The sequence below is a fragment of the Pristis pectinata genome, chromosome 24 (assembly GCF_009764475.1).
Source record: "Pristis pectinata isolate sPriPec2 chromosome 24, sPriPec2.1.pri, whole genome shotgun sequence".
Taxonomy (NCBI): domain Eukaryota; kingdom Metazoa; phylum Chordata; class Chondrichthyes; order Rhinopristiformes; family Pristidae; genus Pristis; species Pristis pectinata.
In genome coordinates this window covers 27,453,046-27,477,891 of record NC_067428.1, presented here as the reverse complement: position 1 = coordinate 27,477,891, position 24,846 = coordinate 27,453,046, and the positions used below count along the sequence as shown (strand labels likewise).

General features: G+C 42.1%; 1 protein-coding gene across 1 annotated transcript in view; it reads left to right on the top strand.

Moving 5' to 3' along the window:
* Positions 1-24,846, top strand: part of LOC127582733 (rho GTPase-activating protein 45-like) — a 175,448-nt gene that overhangs the window by 120,941 nt on the left and 29,661 nt on the right. Inside the window, exons 7-14 of the mRNA XM_052038295.1 lie at positions 1,219-1,294; positions 3,752-3,889; positions 5,918-5,982; positions 7,863-7,973; positions 11,288-11,368; positions 15,655-15,835; positions 21,621-21,757; positions 22,566-22,756. Coding sequence (XP_051894255.1) covers positions 1,219-1,294; positions 3,752-3,889; positions 5,918-5,982; positions 7,863-7,973; positions 11,288-11,368; positions 15,655-15,835; positions 21,621-21,757; positions 22,566-22,756 — 980 coding nt within the window. The remainder of the gene's footprint in view (positions 1-1,218; positions 1,295-3,751; positions 3,890-5,917; positions 5,983-7,862; positions 7,974-11,287; positions 11,369-15,654; positions 15,836-21,620; positions 21,758-22,565; positions 22,757-24,846) is intronic.

Sequence of the window (24,846 nt, the reverse complement as noted above, 5' to 3'; positions counted from 1 at the left end):
TGAAGCGTCGACTGTTTATTTCCCTCCATAGATGCTGCCTGACTTGCTGAGTTCCTCCAGCATTTTGTGTGTTGCTCCAGGTTCCAGCATCTACAGAATCTCTTGTGTCACATGTTATTTCTCCTCTCCCACTTGTCTTCTTCCTTTCAACGTTTCATCATTAAAAAATACAGTGTTTCTATTTTCTTTACCGAAATACACGATTTCACTTTTGCTTTCATATTATGTTCCATTCTGAGCATTCACTTAACCTGTCTATATCTGCATGACGCCTCTCTGCATCCTCCTCACAGTCCCATTTTGGCAAGCTTTATGAGAATCTTCTGCGAGTCATTGTTGATCTTTTCCTGCGTGTGAATCTGGGGCATGTATGTCGCTGAGTGCAGTGTGAATATGTGTGAAGTATGAAGATCTTCCACCAACCCTAAGCTTAGAGATCTGTCAAGTTTGGCTTGTTTCAAGAGAATAAGGAAAACAGCTGGCAAACTGGAGAAAAAAAATGATAAAGATAAAAAATACAGCATCACTACCAGTATATCAGAGAGAAGGATTGATTCATGATTTGGTGGGAGCTTTTGCTGGAAGAGTTGGTCTTTGCTGGGCCTCTTGAGTGATCCAGATCCAGACTTCAGTTTGAAACTTTTGGACTCAGCTTTTCAAACTGAATACAAATTAGAAACTGTCATGTTCCTGTATTCTTCCACTATGCAAGTACCTCTTGCCGCTATAAATTTTCTTGACTGACTATGTCTTAAGATGTTCTTTGCACATCCTGTATAAGAAGTATTATCTATTGCTGGTGTGGGTATTATTAGCAGTTTTTTTTAGATTGCCTATGCCTGAATGCAGTTATATTCAGGTTAGATTAAAGCAAAGCATGAAATGTAATTTGAATATCATTGTCTTTTGAGAGGTTTTGGAGAAAATAAAGGATGCAACAACTTTAGAAGTGTTTTGTCTACAGTGGGGTTTTACTTAGTGAAGATAAATGAGCATTTTTATTGCTCATTTATTACGAGCAAAATCTGAACAGAATACTGGACCAAAGCTGCACTCGTAATGTTTTAAATCTTGTAAAGTGGTGTTCCTTGTTGCTGTTTATCAATGGGATCAAGCGATTGATGTGGCATAAGCTGATGGTTATGTCACTTGTCCCAACCACTTGGTTTATTTATCAATACATTAACGAGATCTAATTTGTCTTGTTTGTCTTTTCAGTCAATGGAGAACCTGTGCGGTGGGATTGCTGCACAAGGTGATGCAATACAGGTGAAGGATGAGTTCAGTGATTCAGGTAACGCACTTTCTGTGTCATTTTGTCTGCATAGATTGAGTAGTGAGCAACTTTTCAAACATCATAAAAGAAGAGTTGAAGAATGGCTGTGGCATTTAGAACGAGGGATGACTCTCTTAGGATGTGGATAAGACAGTGGGGACAGATGAGCGGAAATTTCTTCTCTCGGAGGGTAGTGAACCTGCGGAATTCTTTACCACGGAAGGTTGTGGAGGCCAAGCTGCTGAGTATATTAAAGAAGGAGGTTGATAGGGTTCTAGGGGTATGAAAAGAGAGAGAAGGAATATGGTATTGAGATAAAGGACCAGCCATGATCGTACTGAATGGTGGAACAAACACTAAGGGCTGAATGGCCTACTCCTGCTCCAACTTTCTATGTTTCTATGGAACGTGTTATGTCCGGTGTGACTGTGCTCCAGCAGTCTCCTCAGCCATCTCGACCTACCTGCGGCCTTTCAAACAGATGATCACACCATTCTTCAGTGGATGGGACCACTCTCACCCGTTTGCACTCCCCACAGAAAATGCCCTGGTATAATGTCTCTTCACTGCACCATTAACTTGGGTATCCCCTGAGGACCAATTCCTGGGTCCCTCCAATCCTCCACTCCAAGCTACGTTCAGTGACCCAATCCGACCGTCCGTGAACTTCCACATGTACGCCGATGATGTCCAGTTCTATTTTGCCATCATTTTTCCTGATCTTTCTGTTGTCTCTGCACTATCACACCAGCAGTTCTACAGGAGATACAGCTTAAACATTGGAAGGATCCAAGCCATTATCTGTGACCCCTTCATCACAATTCTGTACTCCCTTCCATGGTCTAAATCTGAACCTGACCAGTTTTACCCTAGACATTCTATTTGAAACAAAACTAGACATATAACCTTATCACTGAGACAGCCTTTGAATGTAAAGGGAAGCTTTGCTTCTTCTTCACAAAACCCTGGTTAGAACTCCTATGTAGAGTTGCTTACATTTCTGGACACATGACTTCACAAGAATCCAACTCGGTTTCAAGGATTAAATTATGGGAAAAATTACACGAACTAGGTTTGTGCCTCTTGGAATATAAAAGAAAAGAATATAAAAGGTTGTTTATTGAAAATAAAATGTAGAGTAGAAAGAGAGAACCTTTTTTTCTATGGGTGAGGATTCAAGAGAGCAGATAACATCAGTCACATCGAGCAGTAAAGGAGTTAGGAAACACTTCTGCAAGGTTGCTGAAAAATGTGGAACCTTCACCGCCAAAAGATCGGTTAATGCTGACGTAATACTTTTAAAATCCTTTCTGCCAGCCAGGAGTATGAAGGAAAACGCAGTTACCCTATATATCAGCAATGATCTCAGAAAAGGCTTGAGGTTGAATCATCTTCTCATGTTTTGTTGATTCACTCTCCACAAACTCGAGCCCATCCAGAACTCTGCCAACTGCATCCTATCTGGCACTTAGTTCCATTTAACTCATTATCCCTGTGTCCACTCACCTGTAGCAGCTCCCTGTCCACCCACACCTTCATTTTAAATGAGGATGAGAACTTCAGAATTCTCATGCCCGAATTCCTCTGTGGCTCTTTCTACACCCTCCTTCAGCTCCCAAATCCTCAAGGAATTTTACATACTGGAAGGCAGGAAGGCACTGCATAGATCATGGGAGATGTTTGGTTCTTTGAACATTAGAACTACTTTTCCCCTTTCAGAAATGCTCCAATCCTTTATTTCTTTCCGTTACTTGTCACGTGGCCTATTTTCTATCCCTGCTTCTCCTGCCCCTTTTATTCCATGGGCTTCTCGTTTGGTGACAAGCCTCATTCACATGGTACTTTATAAAATGCCTTTTGAAAGTCCACATACACCACATGATAACGTCTTCAGTTAAAAACAATTTACCTTTCACAAATCAATACTGGTTTTCCCTAATCAATCTTCACTTGATCAAGTGACCATTAATTCTGCCTGTGATTATTGTAGATAACAGTTTCCCCACATTGAGGTTGAACTGATTGGCCTGTACTTGTTAGGATTATCTTGCACTTTTTTTTGAAAAAGGGTGGAACATTTTTAATTCTCCAATCCTCAAGCACCATCCCTATCTACAGATGTTTGGAAGATTATGACCCTTGGTCCTTCAGTCAATTATGATGCATACCATCTATCCAGGTGATGAATCCACTTGAAGTATAGCTAGTCCTTCGTGTAGTTCTTCATCAGCACTTAGCTCAGACCAAGCTGAAACTGGAAGTCCCATCTTAAAGTAGTTAGAGGGAGATCTGAAACACAAAGTCTCTGCATCTTTATTCTCTGAAGCCAGGAACTGAGTATTCCCAAGTCAAGGAGAAAAGTAGCCCTAATGTTCAAGGAAGCAAACATCTCCCATGATGTATGCATCCAGTAACCTAAGGTACCAATAACTAAGTGTCTTGTTTCTCATTATGGCTTTCATGTTTGGATTGCAGGCAGCCCATCCACGGAAGAAGTGGACGTAATTCTTCAGCGGTCTGAGGGTGGAGTTGAAGCTGCTTTGCAATATGCCAAGACTGTCTCCAAGTACATGAAAGATCTGATTACCTACCTGGAGAAAAGAACGACTTTGGGTGAGCTTATTACGATCGTAGTCATTGTGACCGAATAACGTGGTCATTCATCTCAGCTCAATTCAAAGTGAATTTTCTGTATTGCAACTCTGAAATCCATGCTGTTATCAGGCAGCACCATGGAGGAACTAAGCAGCTCAGGAAATGGACAGTCAATGTTTCGGGTCCAGAGGAGTCCTGATGAAGGGTCTCGACCTGAAATGTCGACTGTGTTTCCCTCCACAGAAGCTGCCTGACCTGCTGAGTTCCTCCAGCTCTTGTTTTTTTGCTCCAGATTCCAGCATCTGCAGTCTCTTGTGTCTCCATTGTAATAGTGATTGGTTGCTTGAAATTTTGGTATTACCTAAAGATGAGCAAGCAGTTCCTAAATGGGGTTAAAGATCAAGTCTTGTCTTATTTCTCCCTTCACAGAAGCTGACTGACCTGCTGAGTGTTTCCAACATTTTCTATTGCGATTTCAGATTTCCAGCATCTGTAATTTTTGATTTTCATTGAAATAGCTGGATTTGCACAGGTGAAAGTTTCGTGAACGTGTTGGCTTGGTCGTTACTTTCAGTTATTGCTGAGACTTCCAGAGTTTTCTTAATGTGTTCCCCTGTCTCCTTAAGTATTAGCTATTTTTATCATCTGCCTGACTATCCAACTATCAAGCTGGGGCCCCACTACAACCACATACCCAGGTCATCTGACCACCCCCACTGATCACCTGTCCAACATCTCCCCCTGTGCCAGCCATCTGCCTAACTGCCCCCCAACCCTACCTTCAATGATTTGCCCTCTGATTCCCCTTCTCCCCACTCTACCACCACCTAACTTGGTAAATCTGCTGGGAAACTTGCTATTACGCCACTTTTGGGATCTGGCCAATGCTGGCAATACCAACATTTATTGTCCATCCCTGAATGCCCTTGAGATGGAGATGTTGAGCCATCTTCTTCAACCACTGAAGTCCTTCTGGTGAAGGTACTCCCACAGTGTTGCTGGGGAGGGAATTCCAGGATTTAGTCCCAGAGATGATGAAGACCCAGCGAGCTATTTCTCAGTCAGGACAGATGTGCAACTTAGAGGGGAACCCGCAGTGGTGGTGCTTCCATACATCTGCTGCCCTTGTCCTTGTTGGGATTTGGGAGATGCTGTTGCAGTAGCCTGTGCAAGTAACTGGAGTGCATTTTGCAGATGGTACACACTGCAGACACTGTTCACTGGTGGTGCATGGGGTACCAATCAATATATTGGATTGAAAAGTGTTTCTGAAAATTTCCTTCATTACCCCTCATAAATGACCAGAGTTCACGAACCCCTGATCATGCGGTCTAATCTGACAAACCTCAACCAAGTGTAACAGGGAAGTTCCAATATTAGATATTCAGGTATTTCCTGCCATTTTCCACAACCTCCAAATGCTGGTGTTTTGGTGGTGAGTGCTCCCATGAGAAATCAGCCATGTTAACTTAGAACATAGAACACTACAGCACAGTACAGGCCCTTCGACCCACAATGTTGTGCTGACATTTTATCCTGCTCTAAGATGTATCTAACCCTTCCCTCCTGCATAACCCCCAATTTTTCTATCATTCATGTGTCTATCTCAGAGTCTCTTAAACGTCCCTAATGTATCTGCCCCCACAACCTCTGCAGGCAGCGCGTTCCACACACCCACCACTCTCTGTGTAAAAAAAACTTACCCCTGACATCCCCCTTATACCTTCCGCCAATCACCTTAAAATTATGCCCCCTCGTGTTAGCCATTGTCGCCCTGGGAAAAAGTCTCTGACTGTCCACTCGATCTATGCCTCTTATCATGTTGTAGACCTCTATCAAGTCACCTCTCATCCTCCTTCTCTCCAAAGAGAAAAGCCCTATCTCGCTCAACCTATCCTCATAAGACATGCTCTCTAATCCAGGTAACATCCTGGTAAATCTCCTCTGCACCCTCTCTAAAGCAGAAGATACAAGATACAAGAAGATACAAGGACTGTTGTGTGATTCTTCCTGTATTATAACAATGGTCTCTTTTAATCTATGCAGAACTGGACTTTGCCAAAGGCCTGACAAAGCTGATCCATACTTGTAGGCAGGCTATCACTCACGAGGTAAGAAACCACAGTAAACTTAGTGTATTGGTCATTAAGTAGAGTTGTGTTGATAGGACCATATTTATTGCTGAATCTAAAACCCGATTTAAAATTCAATCAACATGAGCATTCACTGTCATACCGCAGCTGAGGATGATGACAAGTACTTAATCATCCAGTTCGCTGTGCTGTGTATATAACTGTAACACTCTATTCTGCATTTTGTTATTGTTTTCCCTTGTACTACCTCAATGCACTGATGTGATGAAATGATCTGTATGAACAGCATGCAAAACAAAGTACATGTGACAATAATAAACCAATTTATCAATTTAACTCCTTTACTTAGTAGATGTATGATAAGTAGTTGTGTCAAACAGCACATACAGATTTAAGAAAAAGCTAGATACTTATATGACGGAAAAAGGAATTGATAGATATACTGACAGGATTGGATAAGGACGGTGGGAGGAGTCGTCTCACTTGGAGTATATAAAAAGCAGCAAGAAATCAATCGTCCAATTGGCTTATTTCTCTGCTGTGCATTTTGTGTAATTCTATACACTTGAGAAATCTCAACCAAGCTTACATCACCTGCACCCCCAGCTTCGAGATCCCTAACATCAACAGGGCAAGTGCAATACCATCACATCCAAGTCACTCCTCCAATTCACACCCCATTCTCCTTTGGGCTTTTTCTTTATAGTTGTTGAGTCAAAAATACTGGCGTTCCCATTAGTTTTGGAGTTCCTATAAAACCCCAAAAGCTGAAAAAGTTAACCCATCACCCGCACCAGAATGGGTAACTTGAAATGAATATTCCTGTTTTTGGGATGTGGGCATTGCTGGCAAGGCCAGCATTCATTAGCCATCCGTTATGGCCCTCCCTGGTAAAAGTACTCCCACAATATTGAGTAGGATGTTCCAGGATTTAGACCCAATGACAATGAAGGAACAGAGACATATTTTCAAGTCAGGGTGGTGTGCGATTTGGGGGGGAAACTGCAGGTGGTGGTGTACCATTTGCCTGCCTGCCGGTGTCCTCCTCGATGTTGGAGATCATGGGTCTGGCAGATGCTGTATGAGTAGCCCAGACAAGCAAATGCAGTGCATCTTCTAGATGGTACAGACTCCAGCCACAATATGTTGATGGTGGAGGGAGCGAGTGTTTAGGGCAGTGGAGGGAGCGAGTGTTTAGGGCAGTGGAGGGAGTGAATGTGTAGGGAAGTGGTACCATTCAAGTGGGCTGCTTTGTCCTGGATGGTGTGGAGTTCACTGAGTACTGATGGAGTTACACTCACCCAGATAATTGGTATTGGTTTATTATTGTCACATGTACTGAGGTACAGTGAAAAACTTGTCTTGCATACCATTCATACAGATCAATTCATTACACAGTGCATCGAGGTAGTACAAGGTAAAACAATAACAGGGTGCAGAGAGAGTATTCCATTGTATTCCTGACTTGTGCCTTGTAGACAGTGAAATACAGAGTTATCACATCCCAAGAATACATTTAAAGAACAAACAAATTGATCATATTCCAATATTAGGTCAGAATTGCAACTGTATTTTAATGCTTAATTTGATTTGCGTTTAATTACTCTGTTCATTGTGGACTCGAACGAACCTTTCAAAGTAATTATCTAAGAACAATCCTCAGCTTCTGTGGTTCCATTTCCAATCAGGTGTCACCTACTGATAGAAGCACTAAAATAAACAAGAGTCTGTTGAGCCTGACACAAATCTCAGCTTTGAGTACAAGCACCAGTGAGCAGCTGACAGCAGTGTTGTACCAGCTGTAGAGTGAGAACATGCCTTTATACATGACAGTAGAGTGAGTAATTCATTGTTTCCTTTCAAATAACTTTTCATGTGCATTAATTATGCCTCCTTAGTATCACGTGCCCTTTCTGTCGATCTATTCACTGGCTCTGGAGCAGGATCTTGAATATGGACAGAGTGTGATGCAAGGTGTCAACATCCTCCAGAATCAAACCTTTCTCCAGGTAAATGAAACATCAAAAAAAACTGCACCCCTTAGAAATCTAAAATATAACAGAGAATGCTGGAAAATCTCAGCAGGTCAGACAGCAGCTGTGGAAGGAGAAGCAGTAAATGTTTCAGGTCTCTGACCTTTAATCAGAAGTGAGAAAGAAAAAAGATAAATGCTTAAAGAAAGAAACATGTTTATCTGAATAGGAGAGAAGGTGAGCTAGGGTAATGGAAACAGAATCAGATTTTCGATTTAAATTTAAATGTAGAATTTTATTTACAGCGTGGTAACAGGCCCTTCCGGCCCAACGAGTCCGCGCCGCCCATTTTTTAAACCCAAATTAACCTACCCATACGTCTTTGGAATTATTTTATTATCACTGGCTTAGATGATGTGAAATTTGGTATTGGTATTGGTTTATTATTGTCACTTGTACTGAGGTACAGTGAAAAACTTGTCTTGCATGCTGTTTGTACAGATCAATTCATTACACAGTGCATTGAGGTAGTACAGAGAGTATTGAGGTAGTACAGGGTAAAAACAACAACAGAATACAGAGTAAAGTGTCATAGCTACAGGGAAGTGCATTGCAGGTAGATCATAAGGTGCAAGGTCAAACAAGTCCATCTCATCATATAAGGGAATCATTCAATAGTCTTATCACAGAGGGATAGAAGCTGTCCTTGAGTCTGGTAGTACGTGCCTTCAGACTCCTGTATCTTCTGCCTGATGGGAGAGGAGAGAAGAGAGAATGACTCGGGTGGGTGGGGTCTTAATTGAATTTGTTGTTGAAGTGGGTGGAAGAAAAGGAATTTCTCTTCTAGGGTGAACTATGTGACTGCTAAGGGGCAGTTAAGATGCTTTGTGAGATTTGTTGCTAACTTTGGATAGTCTGTGTATTGTCTCGTCTGACCTACTGCTAATGTTTCCCCAGGTACAGAAACCATAGATTAGAATGGACCTTCCATTGTTGTCCTGTGGTTGAATAATTGGTGTTCTCAGGGAAGTTGTAGGACTATTTGCACTTTTCAAATTGACTTCTTATCTGCCACTTTAATTCTCCCTATTAAAAAATTAACCTCCATTATTATACACTGAATGTACAATATAATGGCATTTCATTGACTTAAATGGAACATTTGAAAGCAGATTTTAATGCAGACACACTTTGGAATCTTGCTAGATTTAAATGTCTCACACCCAATTTACAGGCAGCACATAGCAGTCAATGCACCTCAGTGGTTTCACAATGAGAAATCGTGAAAACCAGCTTACAATGAGCCAGCCACCTTGATGTTTTGTGTCAAAGCTTTGCTTAGACTGTTTCATTTACAGTAAATGTACATTTAACCTTTATTTTATGAGTCCATAGCCTGTAGTGAAACCAATGGGGTATCTTTGCCAGTCAGGCTTGAAAGGTGTGGGATAATTAGATTCACCAACACAAGGGCAGGATTGGTGAGAGGGGAAGGAACAGTGGAGAAAGGTTTAATGGAGACAAAGTGGGGGAAAGGAGTAAAGGATGAAAGAGAAAGTTGGAGGATGGGGAGGGGTGAAAGAGGAACGAGAAAGGGGGAAGAGGAACGGGAAGGGGTGAGGGGAGCGGGGAGGGGAAATAGGACCAGGGGAAAGGCAGGAGGAGCGGGAAGGGCTAGGGCAAAGATGAACGGGGAAAGGGAAGAGGAACAGGGGGAAGGGGTGAGGAATGGGGAAAAAGAGAAGAAGAGGAACTGGAGGAGGGAGAGGAAGAGTTGCGGCTGCCCCCAGAACACTCTACGCAAAAGGTGCATTTCACTGTGTGTTTCCATGTACATGTGACTAATAGAGATATCATATCATCATCATATCAAGGGTTCCGTGCCTCCGTCACCTGGATCACAGTTTGCACCATTCCACAGGGGCAGAAAATTACTCTCCTTTATATACGCTAAATAAAAAATATAGTGTCATTTCATTGACTTAAACAGAACATTCGAAAGCAAATTTTGATGCAGATACATTTCTGAGTCTTGTATTTAATGCATGCAACTTAGAACCAGGTCCAAGTTTCTCAGACCCAACTTAAAGTTAGCACGTTACAGTTGCTGTAACTCATTAGGTTCAGAACAAGAAAACACCTGATGAGAAAACATGCGAGAAACAGCTTCCAATGAGCCGGCCACCGTGATGTTCTCAACGTCATCCAGTATCACAAAGCAAGCTGATTCAGTAACCCTTCCCCACCGTCCCTTTTCTCTTTTCTCTCCTCCTGATCCACCCGGCCCCCATCACCCTGTCTCTTCCCCCTCCCCCACCCTCCACCTGCCCGTCAGCCACACACACACCCCCCACTGGTTCCCCTCCCCACCTCCTGCCCTTAATTCCAGGCTCCACCTTCCTCTCCTATCAGATTCCATCATCTTCAGCCCTTTGTCGCTTCCACCTATCACCTCCCAGCTTCTGACACCATTCCCACTCTCCCTCCTCCCTCAGCTACCTATCACCCCCTCACCTGGATCCACAATAGGGATCACACTAGGGGTGATCGCCTGCCAGCTCTTGCTCCACTCCTTCCCGTCACCTCTGTAAACCTGCTATCTCCTCTCTTTCAGTCCAGATGAAGGATCTCTACCCGAAACATTGACTATCCGTTTCCCTCCATAGATGCTGCCTGATCCGCTAACTTCCTCCAGTGCTCTGTGTGTTGCTCCTTATTCTTCACCTGGTGTTTAGTCCACTTCTTTCTCATGAAGGTTGAGAGGGCTCAGTACTTTTAGGGTATGTTAGAGAACTCCAGCTTCTTTGCTCCATATTTACCCCGTATCTACCTACATATTTGCCCCATATCTACCTACATATTTGCCCCATATCTACCTACTTGAACTGTGGCACAAAGAAAGCCATTTGTTGAATATCAGGTAGTTCTGCTCCACAGAGAACTACCTTGAAAGATTCTGCTTGTCTATCTCCGCCTCTCATAACTTTATCACTTTCTATCAGGTCTCCCCTCAGCCTTCAACACTCCAGAGAAAACAACCCAAGTTTGTCCAACCTCTCCTTACAGCTCACACCCTCTAATCAGATACAAGTTGACCCCAGCTTATGAAAACCTGACTTAAGTACAGCCTACACATATGAACATGCGTTTGGGAGACCGGCAGGATGGATTTGCCGGCTGCTACGGGGCTGCTGGAATCTTCTGCCACCTGGGAACTCGGTTCATGGCTGTGGGGTTAATTTTGTGCCCCTGGGTTATGAACAGTTCACAGGAACGGAAACCTGTCGTAACCTGTACGTGTGCGAGAGCTGTTCACGTTGAACCTGTGTGCTGGTTTTATTTTTACACAGCCGTTAGCTGGAAGAAGATTGGATCATGAAAAGCGCCGAAAAGAAATTAAAGAACAGTGGCACCGAGCTCAGAGGAAGCTGGTATGAGAATCTACCCTGTACATAGCACTTGGAGTACAACCGAACTGAAGCTAAAATTCATCTCAATTATTGTTGATATCCTGAACTAAAAACTAAATGTAAAATTTGCACTTGATTTGTCTGCTCCTGGGGGTTTCAAGTCCTTCATATTATGGGATTAGAATTCAGACACTGCCCAGCAAAAGTTTTGTGCTGTTTTGATTCATCCACCTTGTTAGTTTTAACCTTGTAGTTATTTCATTTTCTCTTTGCCTTGTTGAAGCCCTCAGGAACTAATGAGGCTTCAAAAAATGAATTGCCCACCTCTCTGCTGTTGCTGTTAATTCCACTTTACTGTGTCTCAACCTTTTTGCCAATCTCTTGCTGTGTTGTGACCTGTTATGCTGTTACCCTCTTATATTTAATGTACTAGTGACCCCAGGTCCTTACACCGTATATTTTCACTCTGTTTATATAATAATTTGTTTTTTCATTTTTCCTGTTAAAGTGGACACCCTCACGTTTTCTCACATTACACTGCCAACTCCTTGCCCACTCTCCTTTCTATTATCCCTTTGCAAACTCTTTGAGTCTTCCTCACAACTTGTTAACCTACCTTTGTATCATCAACAAATTTGGCTACAGTGCACTCGATCCCTTCATTCAAGTTGTTCATATAAGATTGTAAATATTCAGGTTCCAATATTGATCCTTATGGCACCCAAATAGTTAATCATTACCAATTTGAAAATGACCCATTTATCCAGACTCTCTGTTTTCTATTAGTTAGTTATTCCCTTGTCCATGCCAATATCTCACTCCCAGCCCTGTGCTCTCTTATCTTGTACAGTAACCACTTCTGAAGTAACAGATTGAATGTCTTACAGAAATCCAAGTACATTACATCTGCTGGTTCCCCTTATCCACCCTGTTTCTTATTTCCTCAAAGCATGTTCACAGATTTATCAAAGACTATTTATCTTATGTAAAATCATGGCAATTCTGCTTGATTTTTTTTTCTGATTTTCTAAAGGTCCTGCTATAACCTCCTCATCGAGTCATAGAGTAATATTGCACGGAATCAGGCCTTTCGGCCCAACTCTTTCATGCTGATCCAGGTGCCCACCTAAGCTAGTCCCATTTGCCTGCGTTTGGCCCATATCCCTCTAAACATTTTAATAATGGATTCCAGTATTTTCCCAATGACGGGTGTTTCCTGTTTTCTGTATCCCTTCTTTTTTGAATAGTAACATTACATTTGGTGTATTCCAATCCTCTGGGACCTCTCCAGAATCCGGGGAATTTTGATAGGTTACAACCAATGTATCCATTATCCCTGCAGCCATTTCCTTTATGATTCAGATGCAGGCCTTCAGATATTTGGGAGACCTGTGATCCTTTAACCCTATTAGTTTGCCTCCAGTGACAGATTGCTTTAAGTTCCCCTTCACCTTGACTTCTTGATTATCTATTATTATTTAGTGTATTCCACCATGAAGACCAATCCAAAATAATCATATAGAATTTCTGCCAGTTCTTTATTTTCCATTATTAATCCTCCACTCTCTTAGGAACTTGTGCTTAGTTTTACTACCTTCTTCCACTCTATAAACCTATGAAAACTCTTATTGTCTTTTTTTTACATTATTTGCTCATTTTCTTTAATACTTTTCCTAATTTTTTTTAGTCATTCTTTGCTTATTTCTAAATACTACCTGATTCCCCTGGACTACCACTAATCTTTGCAAAATTATGCCATTTCTTCAGTTTGACGTCTTCCTTAGCTTCCCCAGTTAGTCGTGGATGGTGCTTCTTTTCAATAGAGCCTTTCTTCCTCACTGGAATGTACATTCAATGAGATTTTAGAAAAATCCCCTTTGAGTAGGAGTCAGCAAGCAACCAACTAACTTTGTAAGGGAAAATTTAAAAAAACTCTGCAGATGCTAGAAATCTGAACTAAAAAGGAAATGTTAGAAATACTCAGCAGGTCAGGCAGTATCTGTGGAAAGAGAAACAGTTAATGTTTCAGGTCCAGGATTCTTCATCTGAGCAAAGGTCTTGGAGCAGAACTGTTAACTGTTTCTCTTTCCACAGATGCAGCCTGGCCTGTTGAGTGTTAACTTTGTAGAGGACAGTCACATTCTGGGTCTTTTCCCAAATGCAAATATCTTTTTAATAAATGTTAAAAGACCTCCACCCCCACCACCCGAATAACCAAAACTCTTTTATTTTCCTGGTATGTTTGATAATCACTGAATCCATTATTTGTAAATGCAATAACTGATGAGGCATGTTTCTAATCAAAAATGTCATCAAAGAAAATATTTTGCATGGGCTTATGTTTCAAAATAGTTATTAAATAAACGTGATGTGAAATGAGGCCCTCATTTAAAACTGACCCACAGCAATTGCAAGAGAATAAGGAAGCCATTTTCCTATGCTGATTAGTACACTAACAGTAGGTATCGGATAAAACAACCACAGGAAGTGGGCTCCTTATGAAATTGTGCTAGAGGCAATGGGAAGTACACACAGTGGAGCCTACACTTACTGTGACCCAAACAAAAAGTACCAGAACTTCACAAAGTGAGTGGTGTGTTTTTGGCTAGATACCTTTAAACTTTGTGCACATGTCTAAATTTTGGGAAAAGAGCACTGAGTCTGATTGAAGCTGTCAAGTAAGATAGAAAGACTGAGGTGTGAAAAGTTCAACCGTTCGTTTGTCCAGGATTCCCCTCTGAAATGCATCAGAATTTCTGTATCATGAGTTTTCCTGCACTGCTGGATTTGTGCTAAATACAATAATTTTTAAAAAATATTTAGTACAGTATGAATTCACGTACAAATAACATTAAAATATTACATTGAACATGCAAAAACACCAATGCTAAAGATTGGAAAAAGTTTGATATTTATAATCTAGATACATTGAAAACTGTTCAGTCCCAAGGAATTCAGAGTAGAGAATTTAACCTTAAACTATAATGTCCCTCAAATGCATTCCCATTCCAAACTGGACTATTCAGTTTTCCTCCCTTCATTTCTCAGTGAAGGCATTAGCTCCTAGGCTGCAATATGATTTCACGAGCACCCAGTGACCTCTGTTATCTTGACCTGATGGCTGTTGTATCATGTGAGCCTTGACTAGGAGTGCCAGTAGGCTATGTGACCTTGGACTGGGTTAACATGACCAGGAATGGAGAGCTTGGACAACATTCCATTCCCAATCTACGGATGGGCATAACAGATTGAGTCACCACCAGTTGAGATCAGTGTGCCAGTAAACCCAGCCTGGAATATTCATGTCCTGAATGAGTTAAAGTTGAAGAAATAAACAGTGGGAGACCCAAAAGAAGGAAATCCTTTGCATTACTGAGAGCCACAGTTGGGACTGGGGCAAGAGTTGAAGGGGAGAGTTGTTGATATGAAACAATAATGTAAAACTTGAAAAGTAACCAGAAGTCAATTTGTAACATTGCATCCCAAAATTATAGATCAAATGAGCTTGTAATTTAGAATTTCTGATGTCACATTGTGTGTTCACATCAAAGAAAGTGTAAGAATTTCCACAGCATCAAAAGGGATCCCAGTATCCTCTTGGGATTAAATTATGATGTTAAAGGGAAGGTCCTTTGACAGAATTATTTCAACTTTTTGGTCTTGTTTACTGAGTTGTGTTACCCTTCAGACAAAGGGAAGCTTTATTTTAGAGAAAACACAAAAGCATGATAAAATGTTATTGCAAAACAAAATGCTGGATTTAGTGCGGAAAAACTACCAGGAGAATTTAACAAAATAAAAATATGCATCTGAAGGGTTCACAGTTTGAGTCAATCCAGTGAACTTTTCTCCCTTAAGCTGGTAAATTGGCAAATTGGTTTATTATTGTCACATGTACCGAGATAGAGCGAAAAACTGTTTTGCATGCCATCCATACAGATTACTTCATTACACAGTGCATTGACGTAATACAAGGGAAAACAATAACAGAATGCAGAATAAAGTGTTATGTTACAGGGAACGTGCAGTGCAGGCAGACAATAAGGTGCAAGTATGATGAAGTAGATTGTGAGGTCAAGAGTCCACCTTAAGGTGCATGCCACAATGTGAGGTAATGTTGGCTTTTAACTTCACCTTGTCTTGCAGTGAAATGTAGCAATTAAAGGAATCTGGTTTGAAATCTTGCAGCGCAGTATTGAAAGAAGTGTTTTCATACATCTGATGAAATAGCAGTTTTATCTGACCTCTGACCTGAACCAATGATATCTGACCATTGCCCTGTAAATCACTCGGCCTTTCTGTTTCAGCAAGAAGCTGAGGCCAACCTTAGAAAGGCAAAGCAGGCTTACATGCAGCGTTCTGAGGAGCACGAGAAGGCCAAGCTCCTGACAGTGAAAGCCGAGGAAGACCAACATAGCACAAGTAGCAGTAACACCAGCAAGACTCTGGACAAGAAGAGAAGGACGGAGGAGGATGCTCGCAATAAGGTACGCCCCAGTACTAGTTCCAAGAGAATGGTTAGGAGCCTACTCCTATTGCATGCAAGAGTCGCAGTGACGTAGATACAGCCATAGATCTTTGGGCCACCATGTCCCACACAGCTACACCATCCCCTCATTTCCTACCACTCTCCTTCAATTTGCAGAGGCCAATTAGCCTAGCAACTGGCAAATCTTTGGCATGTGGGAGGAAACTGGAGGACCTGGATTTATGGAATGTGCAAACTCTGCCCAGAGAGCTTCCTCTTACTATAATGTTTGTAAAACCAGGATTCTACATCTCTTTCATCAGTTTTAGAAATATTCTTCAGGGCTTTTTAGGTACCTTTCCACTGACCTTTTAGACCCTCATGCCACACACTATTCTGGAACAGCTCTAAGGCTGACAGGTAACTTAATTTGCAGAGTTTACTGGTATTTATATAGCACCTGTCAGATGATATTTAAAACATTCCAAAGCACTTTGTAGTTAGTGAGTTACTTTTGCACAATGGCCTTGCTGTTGATTTTGAAGGTAAATGTAGCAACCAATTTGTACAGAGCAAGATCCCACATCTGTTAATTAGTTGACTGGTTTGCTGGTCTTACTGAAGGGAAACTACTGGCCATCCACCAGGAGAACCCTTTCTCCTCCTTGTTTCCCAATGGAACGTACTTGCCCTGCAACAATTCTATATAGTAGAAATATAACATAGAACATAGAACAGTACAGCACAATACAGGCCCTTTGGCCCACAATGTTGTGCCGACCTTTAAACCTCGCCTAAGACTATCTAACCACTTCCTCCCACATATCCCTCTGTTTTAAATTCCTCCATATGCTTATCCAGTAATCTCTTGAATTTGACCACTGTACCTGCCTCCACCACCGCCCCAGGCAGGGCATTCCATGCCCCAACCACTCTCTGGGTAAAAAAACTTCCTCCGATATCTCCCTTGAACTTCTCACGCATTACTTTAAAGCCATGCCCTCTTGTATTGAGCATTGGTGCCCTGGGAAAGAGGTGCTGGCTGTCCACTCTATCTATTCCTCTTAATATTTTGTACACCTCTATCATGTCTCCCCTCATCCTCCTTCTCTCCAAAGAGTAAAGCCTTAGCTCCCTTAATCTCTCCTCATGGTGCATACTCTCCAAACCAGGCAGCATCCTGGTAAATCTCCTCTGCACCCTTTCCAATGCTTCCACATCCTTCCTATAATATGATCTCAAAGATGTTTTATGTTTCTTATTGTACTTCAAGTTTCTTTACAAAGGGCACTTATTTTTGTCACATTTCAATTACAGCCTGAAGTTCTGCATTTTCAAATGTACATAATAATGTTTGGGAAGATCAAAGTCTCCCAGAGGAAAAAAATGATGGACACACGTGTTGTATCCTGCAGTACTTTGGAGGAGGAATATGTCAATGTCCACTTGGGACATTTTATATCCAAAATAAAATGAGATAGATGAAGCCCAAGGTCCACTCCTCCGCAATACGAATAGTAAAACAATGATCTTTGGGTTGAGGTCTGGTACTTGCAGGGTACTCCCACCTCTTTAGCTGATTGGTTTATCCATCAGTGTGGAGTAAGGAACAGGAATTAACTGCAATCTTCTGTATTTTAATGAGAAAATAACGAGATCAAATGTAATCTTTTCTGCAGCAAATATGGGTCAAATATCAGTCCTTGGCCACTGATGAAAATATCAGTCACTGTACGTATTCACATCTTCTCGTTAGGTTCTGTTGACTTCAGTTGAGTTGAAACTGAAAGAGGAATTCAGCCAAAGGCAACAGTCTTCTGCGCATCTCACTCTAGTGACCAAAGACAAATTTCTCCTTTATTTGCATGGATTTTATTCAGCAAAGAAAGCAGAACTGTGGAGCATTTGTTTTAGACTAAAGGTTCTGCAGGTTTTGGTACTTCTGTTTGTGACATGCTGAATTTATTCACAATGCAAGTTCAACACATTAGAGCCATAGAGTACAGCCCCATAACCATTATTTATCATTATAAAAGATTTTACTTGTCAAATTACATGGCAAGATATCTTAATCAGAGGGTGACCAGTGTTAAGTGTTGTACAGCGATTTGACAGGCACCAGGTGCTTGGATCTTGGCAGTTAACGTGCCCTGAAATCATTCAGACCACAAACCAGATCAAAACTGTTATCTCACTGTACAGAAAGCAGTCAACTGTAAACACACCAGTGTGATGTATACCATACGTAAATCTGTCTTGCAGTTAAGGTAGTCGGGTGCAATTGGGAACTGGCTATATACTACTATCTATGGAATGACAATTTTAGACTTGGTGTGGACTATTATGCTGTGCCTTGCAACACTTCCAACAAAGAGCAAACTTCTGATGACATATTAATGTTGCAGTACCATCTTGATAGAAAGTCCTGTACCAATAGTTATTATGTACAGTGACTCTCTCACATTCATATGATTCAGCAGAGAGTTAAGGTGACAATGTTAATGTACCAGCAGCCAGAGTCCTGGAGTCCAGAGACGTGAGTTTGAATCCTGTCATCGAAGCTGGAGAATTTAAATTCTAAACTGGAACTAAAATTGGACTCAGTATTGTGTTCAGTTCTGGTCACCTCATTATAGAAAGGATGTGGAAGCTTTAGAGAGGGTGCAGAGAAGATTTACCAGGATGTTGCCTGATTGGAGAGCATGTCTTATGAGGATAGGTTGAGCGAGCTAGGGCTTTTCTCTTTGGAGAGAAGGAGGATGAGAGGTGACTTGATAGAGGTGTACAAGGTGATAAGAAGCATAGATCGAGTGGACAGTCAGAGACTTTTTCCCAGTGCGACAATGGGTAACACAAGGGGGCATAATTTTAAGGTGATTGGAGGAAGGTATAAGGGGGATGTCAGGGGTAAGTTTTTTACACAGAGAGTGGTGGGTGCGTGGAACGCACTGCTGGCAGAGATGGAGGGGGCAGATACATTAGGGACATTTAAGAGACTCTTAGACACATGAATGATAGAAAAATGGGGGGCTATGTGGGAGGGAAGGGTTAGATAGATCTCAGAGCAGGATAATATCGGCACAACATTGTGGGCCGAAGGGCCTGAACTGTGCTGTAGTGTTCTATGTTCTATGTAAAGGTGGTCATGAAAGTAATCAGGTCGTCATAACAACCCATCTGGTTCACTGTTGCCCTTCAGGGGAGGAAATTTGCCATTTGTATCCAATCTGGCCTATGTGAATGTTAAAGCCTGGTCCTGTGTTACATAAAGGGGAGGCCAGCAGTGAATTCTTGTTCCCTCTCAACTCTCCCAGGGATCACGCCTGCATCTCCCATTCCCCTCTAATTGGTCTCACTATCCTGAGCCTCCAGATCCCTCACTAAACCACACAGATCTTCACCCCATCAATTATCTTCCTTCCTCCTTCCAAAAAGCTCCGCAATGTCCTGACCTTCTCTGTGAACTCCTGATTTCCTCACTAATCCCTCTCCAAATTACCTCCCCAGCCCTCTTACGATCTCCATACCACTCCCCAAAAACTGCCCATCAGAAGCTCACCCACATCTTCTCCCAATCTGTGACTCACCCCTCCTGTTAATCTTCTCCATTTCTCTTGGCACCCAACCCATACCCCCCAACCCCTCTCCTCCAACACCACCACCTCTGTTTTCTCTCAGGGCACCATGAGTTCTTGGAACTGTCTTCCTCAAAGGGCGCTGGCAGCAGAATCTTTAAATATTTTAACGGAAGAGTTAGATCGATACTTGATAAGCAAGGGGATGAAAGGTTACTGCTGATGGGAATGTGGAATTGAGATTGCAGTCAGATCAGCCCTGATTTTTTGACTGACAGAGCAGGTATAAGAAACTGAGTGGCCGGCTGCTGCCCTGATTCACATGTTTGTGTGTCCTCTCTCTCTCCCACAATGCAATACAACCCTGAACAGTAAATTCATCATGAGAAATTAAATATTGTTAATTCGAGATCATTATCTTTTCACTCATCCTTGCCTCAGAAAATTAATATGAATCCAATAATATTCTTATTTAAAAACTTCAAACCTAATTGGGAAAACATTTTGTTTGTTTAAAATAAACAACTAATGACTTCATTAACATGACGTTATTGGGAATTTAGTGCCAAAACCTATGCTAAGTAAGAACAGCCATTGAAAAAATTCCTTAATTTACCAAATATCAAATGCAGTTACCTTCTGGAATATCAGCCGGCTTCCATGGGTCAGGCTGTGAGTGGAACAGTGGACTATCAGTACATGTGTGACATTGCAATACAGAGAGGTTCTTTTAACAGTTTCAACATCTAATGCCAGAGTTTGTAAAAATTCATTTACCATCTATGCCAGGCAGAGGTCCCCTTTGTACTTAAATATGAATGTGAAATTTAATTCAAGCCACAATGATCATTAGATTGGATTTGAATTTACTGCGTTCTGTAGGTTTTGATAGCTCTGTTAGTGACGTGCTGAATTAATTCACCATACAAACCCAGCAGATTAGTGGAACGGTCTGATGCCCCTTATGTGAAGGTCCTGGTCTTTGTTATAATAACAGTGAAAAATCAGCACAAGTCTTGTTGCTGAAACCAATTATTCACAGTAACCCAACCCATCTCCTCATCTCTTCTCCCTCCTCCCCCCTCCCCACTCCCATTTGATCCTGTGCACCAGGCATGACAGGAATCTCTACTGAACCTCACATAGTTCAGATAACACAGTGGTGGAGAGAGAGAGGGAGAGACGGTGGGAGGGACTGGGAGAGATGGAGGGAGAGAGGGGGAGAGGGAGCGGGAGGGACGGAGGGAGGAGGAGATGGAGGGAGGAAGGGGGAGAGGGGGAGAGAGATGGAGGGAGAGACTGGCAGAGAGAGAGGGAGGGTGGGATGGATAGAGGGATGGGTGGGGTGAACAGAGAGGGAGGGAGAGAGAAAGAGAGAAAAACAAAGTAATACTTTTAACTTGCACACTTCACCTCAGGCAATATTTTTTCTTCCCCCTTCACATTTATTCACTCAATATTATCAATCCCAGTTTATCAAGGTCTCCCCTATTTATTTGTGTTCATCTTCCACACCTTGCCATTCATGCTGCTGCACTGCAAAGCCCTTTTAAATCACACTCCCCTTGAAATAGCATTTTGCCAAGTTGAACCTGGACTTTCACTCCCACCCCAGATACCTGGGGAGGATTTTGAGGACAGTACAAGACTCAAACTGTCGGTTAGTGAACACACAAGAGTTTCCTTCATTTTAACTCTTTTCCCACCCGTGGGTATACGTAATGCACAAGAAAAGCTTTCCTTTCATCTTCTAATCCATAATTGAAAAGAAAATGAACCTCTGAACTCCTTCACTGTGGAATTCAGGACTTCTGACCTTCCTTTCAAAACTTGAATATGACGTTAGTAGCTGTGAGCGGACCACCATTTTCCTTCAGCACATAGGAAGAGGTGAAGGCTGTGCAGCCCCTCTAACCTATCCACCATTCAATAGGTGATGGGTACCTCACCTTGGATCCTTGCCCAATAAGAAATTATCAGCCCGTCTTGGAATTTTGATTTGATCTCACCTTAGTTTATGGGGCGAGAGTTGGTGTAATCCTTTATGAAGCGATATGCATTCTGACATTTGTGATTTTATCTTTAATCCCATCAGCTGATGCTGAATTTAATGTTTTATTGCATTGGATGTTTGACACAGAAACAGGCCATTGGCCCATCCAGTCCTTGCTGGCGTTTACCCTCCTCCTGTCTGTTCTTCATCTAACTCGGGTCTTTGTGCTCTGCAGGCCGATTGAAGCAGAGGCAACTTACAGAACGTGCATTGCAGATGCCAAGACGCAGAAACAAGAGCTGGAAGATGTGAAGGTGAACGTACTGCGGCAGATCCAGGAAATCATCCGACAGAGCGACCAGACACTGAAGTCGGTGCGTGTCCCTCTCACCCCACCCCCAGTTTTAGTATTAGTATTTCTGCTCGGGCTGAAAAAGGAAACACCAGAGACAGCAGACTGTCACAGGAAGGGTGAATGCTGGTCAGAGTTCAACTCGGAGGTTAAAACGTTCACCTGCCTGGGTGGAAGGTTTAGTTCAATGATGGCACAACACAAGCACACACCATTTCATCTGCTTTCTGCTGTTCTTGTCTAATCAGCTTGCTGCCACTTTGTGTACCTTGGCCTCACCGTCACCAGCCACTTAGTGACTTCAGCAGAATGAGTGAAGCTGAATGTAAACACACATTTAACCCACAGGGAAAGTGGGTGATACCATTGTCAGAATTATCATGGGCAAATGGCTAATGACCACACAGTAGGAGGTGAAAAGGGTGTGTAAACTTATCGATATAAATTGACCGCAAAGGTAGGAATTATGTTTATAAATGAAGACATTAAAGACTTGAAACATTGCAATATGTTAAGGATCCCTATTGAATTTTTAAATATGAGAGTTCTTTCAGCTCATTGTACCTTTACCAGCTACAGTAGAGCAATCCTTTCTTTCTCATTCCCTCACTCTTTCCCCATATCCCTGCAAATTATTTTTCTTCAAGTGGCTAACTAATCCCCTTTTGAAATGCCTGAATAATCTTGTTTCCTACAGGACTTCCAGATCATACCCACTTGGTAAAAATAGAGATTGTCATTGTCAGTTCTTAATACTAGTTTCTTCCAAAACTTGAAGATGAAATCCAAATTCCGCCTACTTTATCCAAGTCTCTCTGTTGGAATTGCAGGCCACCATCTCCTACTACCAGATGATGCACATGCAAACGGCACCTCTTCCAGTCCACTTTCAGACCCTGTGTGAGAGCAGCAAGCTCTATGATCCAGGCCAGCAGTATGCATCCTACGTCAAGGACCTCCAGATGGAGGCTGAAACAGAGGCACATTATGATTTCGAGTCCTATTCATCACAGATGACCTGGTACGTTCCTTTTTAATTACCTCTCAACTCGTTCCTTTGACTCTTTCTTCTGACTGGAGCCACTTGTGTGAGAGGGAGTTGTGAAAGGCCAGAGCAGACATGTTCCTTGCACTCAGTCTCAGGATGTGGCCTTTACTGGTGATATCTGCAGTAAGATTCCATTAATCCGGCATACCTGGGACTTTGGTGATGCCAGATAAACAGATGTTCCGGACTGTTGGATATACTCCAACACACTTTTGATTTCCCTTTTTATTTTAGATGTTACACAGAATCATAATTTTTTCAATGAACCTGGTAAGTTTAAAGGAAGCATGGGAGACAAGGCCGTAGTAAATTCCATGGGAGTGTAAGAAACAGAACTAGGTGGGTTTCAAGGGAACACAGGAACTGGGGTCTTGGTGTGTGAAAGAGAGAGTGGGAATCAGCAGCTAGTAAACAGATACCAAACCACCAGAACAGTCGGACAGCAGATCGTCGGAGTTTTACTATATTGCCCATTCCATGTTCCCCTGAGGAGTTAATGGTGGATTTTCAATCCTACTGCTCAGTTATCAATGTGATACTGATCTACATTGTGTGACCTTTAGAATAAAGGTGTAACTTGATATCAGGACTGGGTGAACCATTTCTGTGAACTTAGGTTCACTTTTCTCTCCATAGTGAGCTGCTTTCTCGCAGAGAACTGGATGAGCCTCTCAGCACTGTGGGGTTTATGGAAAGGAATGAAAAAGAGCATAAAATATAGAATCCAGGTAGTGGGATGCACATAACAAGTACAGAACATATACACATGAATATTTGTTAGAAAATGCATGCTTCCTTGTAGATCAAATATATGTACATATAAGTATTTTTCCAAGATACTTTTCTGCATGGCAACTTGAGGTTGCACTCACTAAAGCAGCTGCCCTCATTTTAAGCTATTTATTTATTAGTCACACGTACGTTGAAACACACAGTGAAATGCATCTTTTTGTGTTACTGAGAATGTGCTGGGGAGCAGCCTGCAAGTGTTGCCACTCTTCCAGCGCCCACGTAGCATGCCCACAACTTCCTAACCTGTACATCTTCGGAATGTGGGAGGAAACCAGAGCACCCAGAGGAAACCCACGCAGACGCGGAGAGAACGTACAAACTCCTTGCAGACAGCGGCCAGAATTGAACCCTGATCGCTGGTGCTGTAATAGCATTACGCTAACCACTACACTACCGTGCTGCCTCATTTTCAATGATATTTTATCATAGCTGAAATACGTCTCATAGTGTTGCATGGAGTATGTTATTCTTTGGAAGTGCAGTTTTTATTTGGGCAAAAATAGACCTTCATTTGATGAATTAATGACAGAATTTGGCAAAGCTGCCATACTCCACTAATCACAACTAACTAGAACAAGCAGCCACATACAGCAGCCATTCTGGTCGCTCTGTGACAGGGAGGATATTGAGGCTTTGGAAATGCTACAGAAGAGGTTCATCAGGATTCTGCCTGGATTAGAGGGTATGAGCTATAAGGAGAAGTTGGACAAACTTGGTTTGTTTTCTCTGGAGCGTCGGAGGCTGAGGGGAGACGTCACAGATGTTTATAAAATTGGGAGAGGCATAGATCGGGTAGTCAGTCAGTCTTTTTCCCAGGGTAGAGATGTCAGTATGAGAGGACATGGGTGCATTTAAGAAAAGAGGGGGAAAGTTTAAAGGAAATGTGTGGGGCAAATTTTTGTTTTACACGAAGTGTGGTAGGTTCCTGGAACAGGCTGCCAGGAACAGTGGTGGAAGCAGATACGATAGAGGTACTTAAGAGGCAAATAGACACATGAACATGCAGGGAATGGAAGGATATGGATCATGTACAGGCAGAAGAGATCTAGTTTAACTCAGCATTGAATTTGGCACAGACATTGTGGGCCGAAGGGCCTGTTCCTGTGCTGTTCTGTTCTATGTTCTACATTCTGTATTATTCCAGGATCAAAGTGGTAGGATCCAGCAATATTTGTTTGCAGGATTGGTAAATTCAGGAAAAGCTCTGTAATTGTTGCTATAAGGGGAATGGCTGGGGTGAGAGTTTATCAATCACAGGTGCCAGTTAAGTC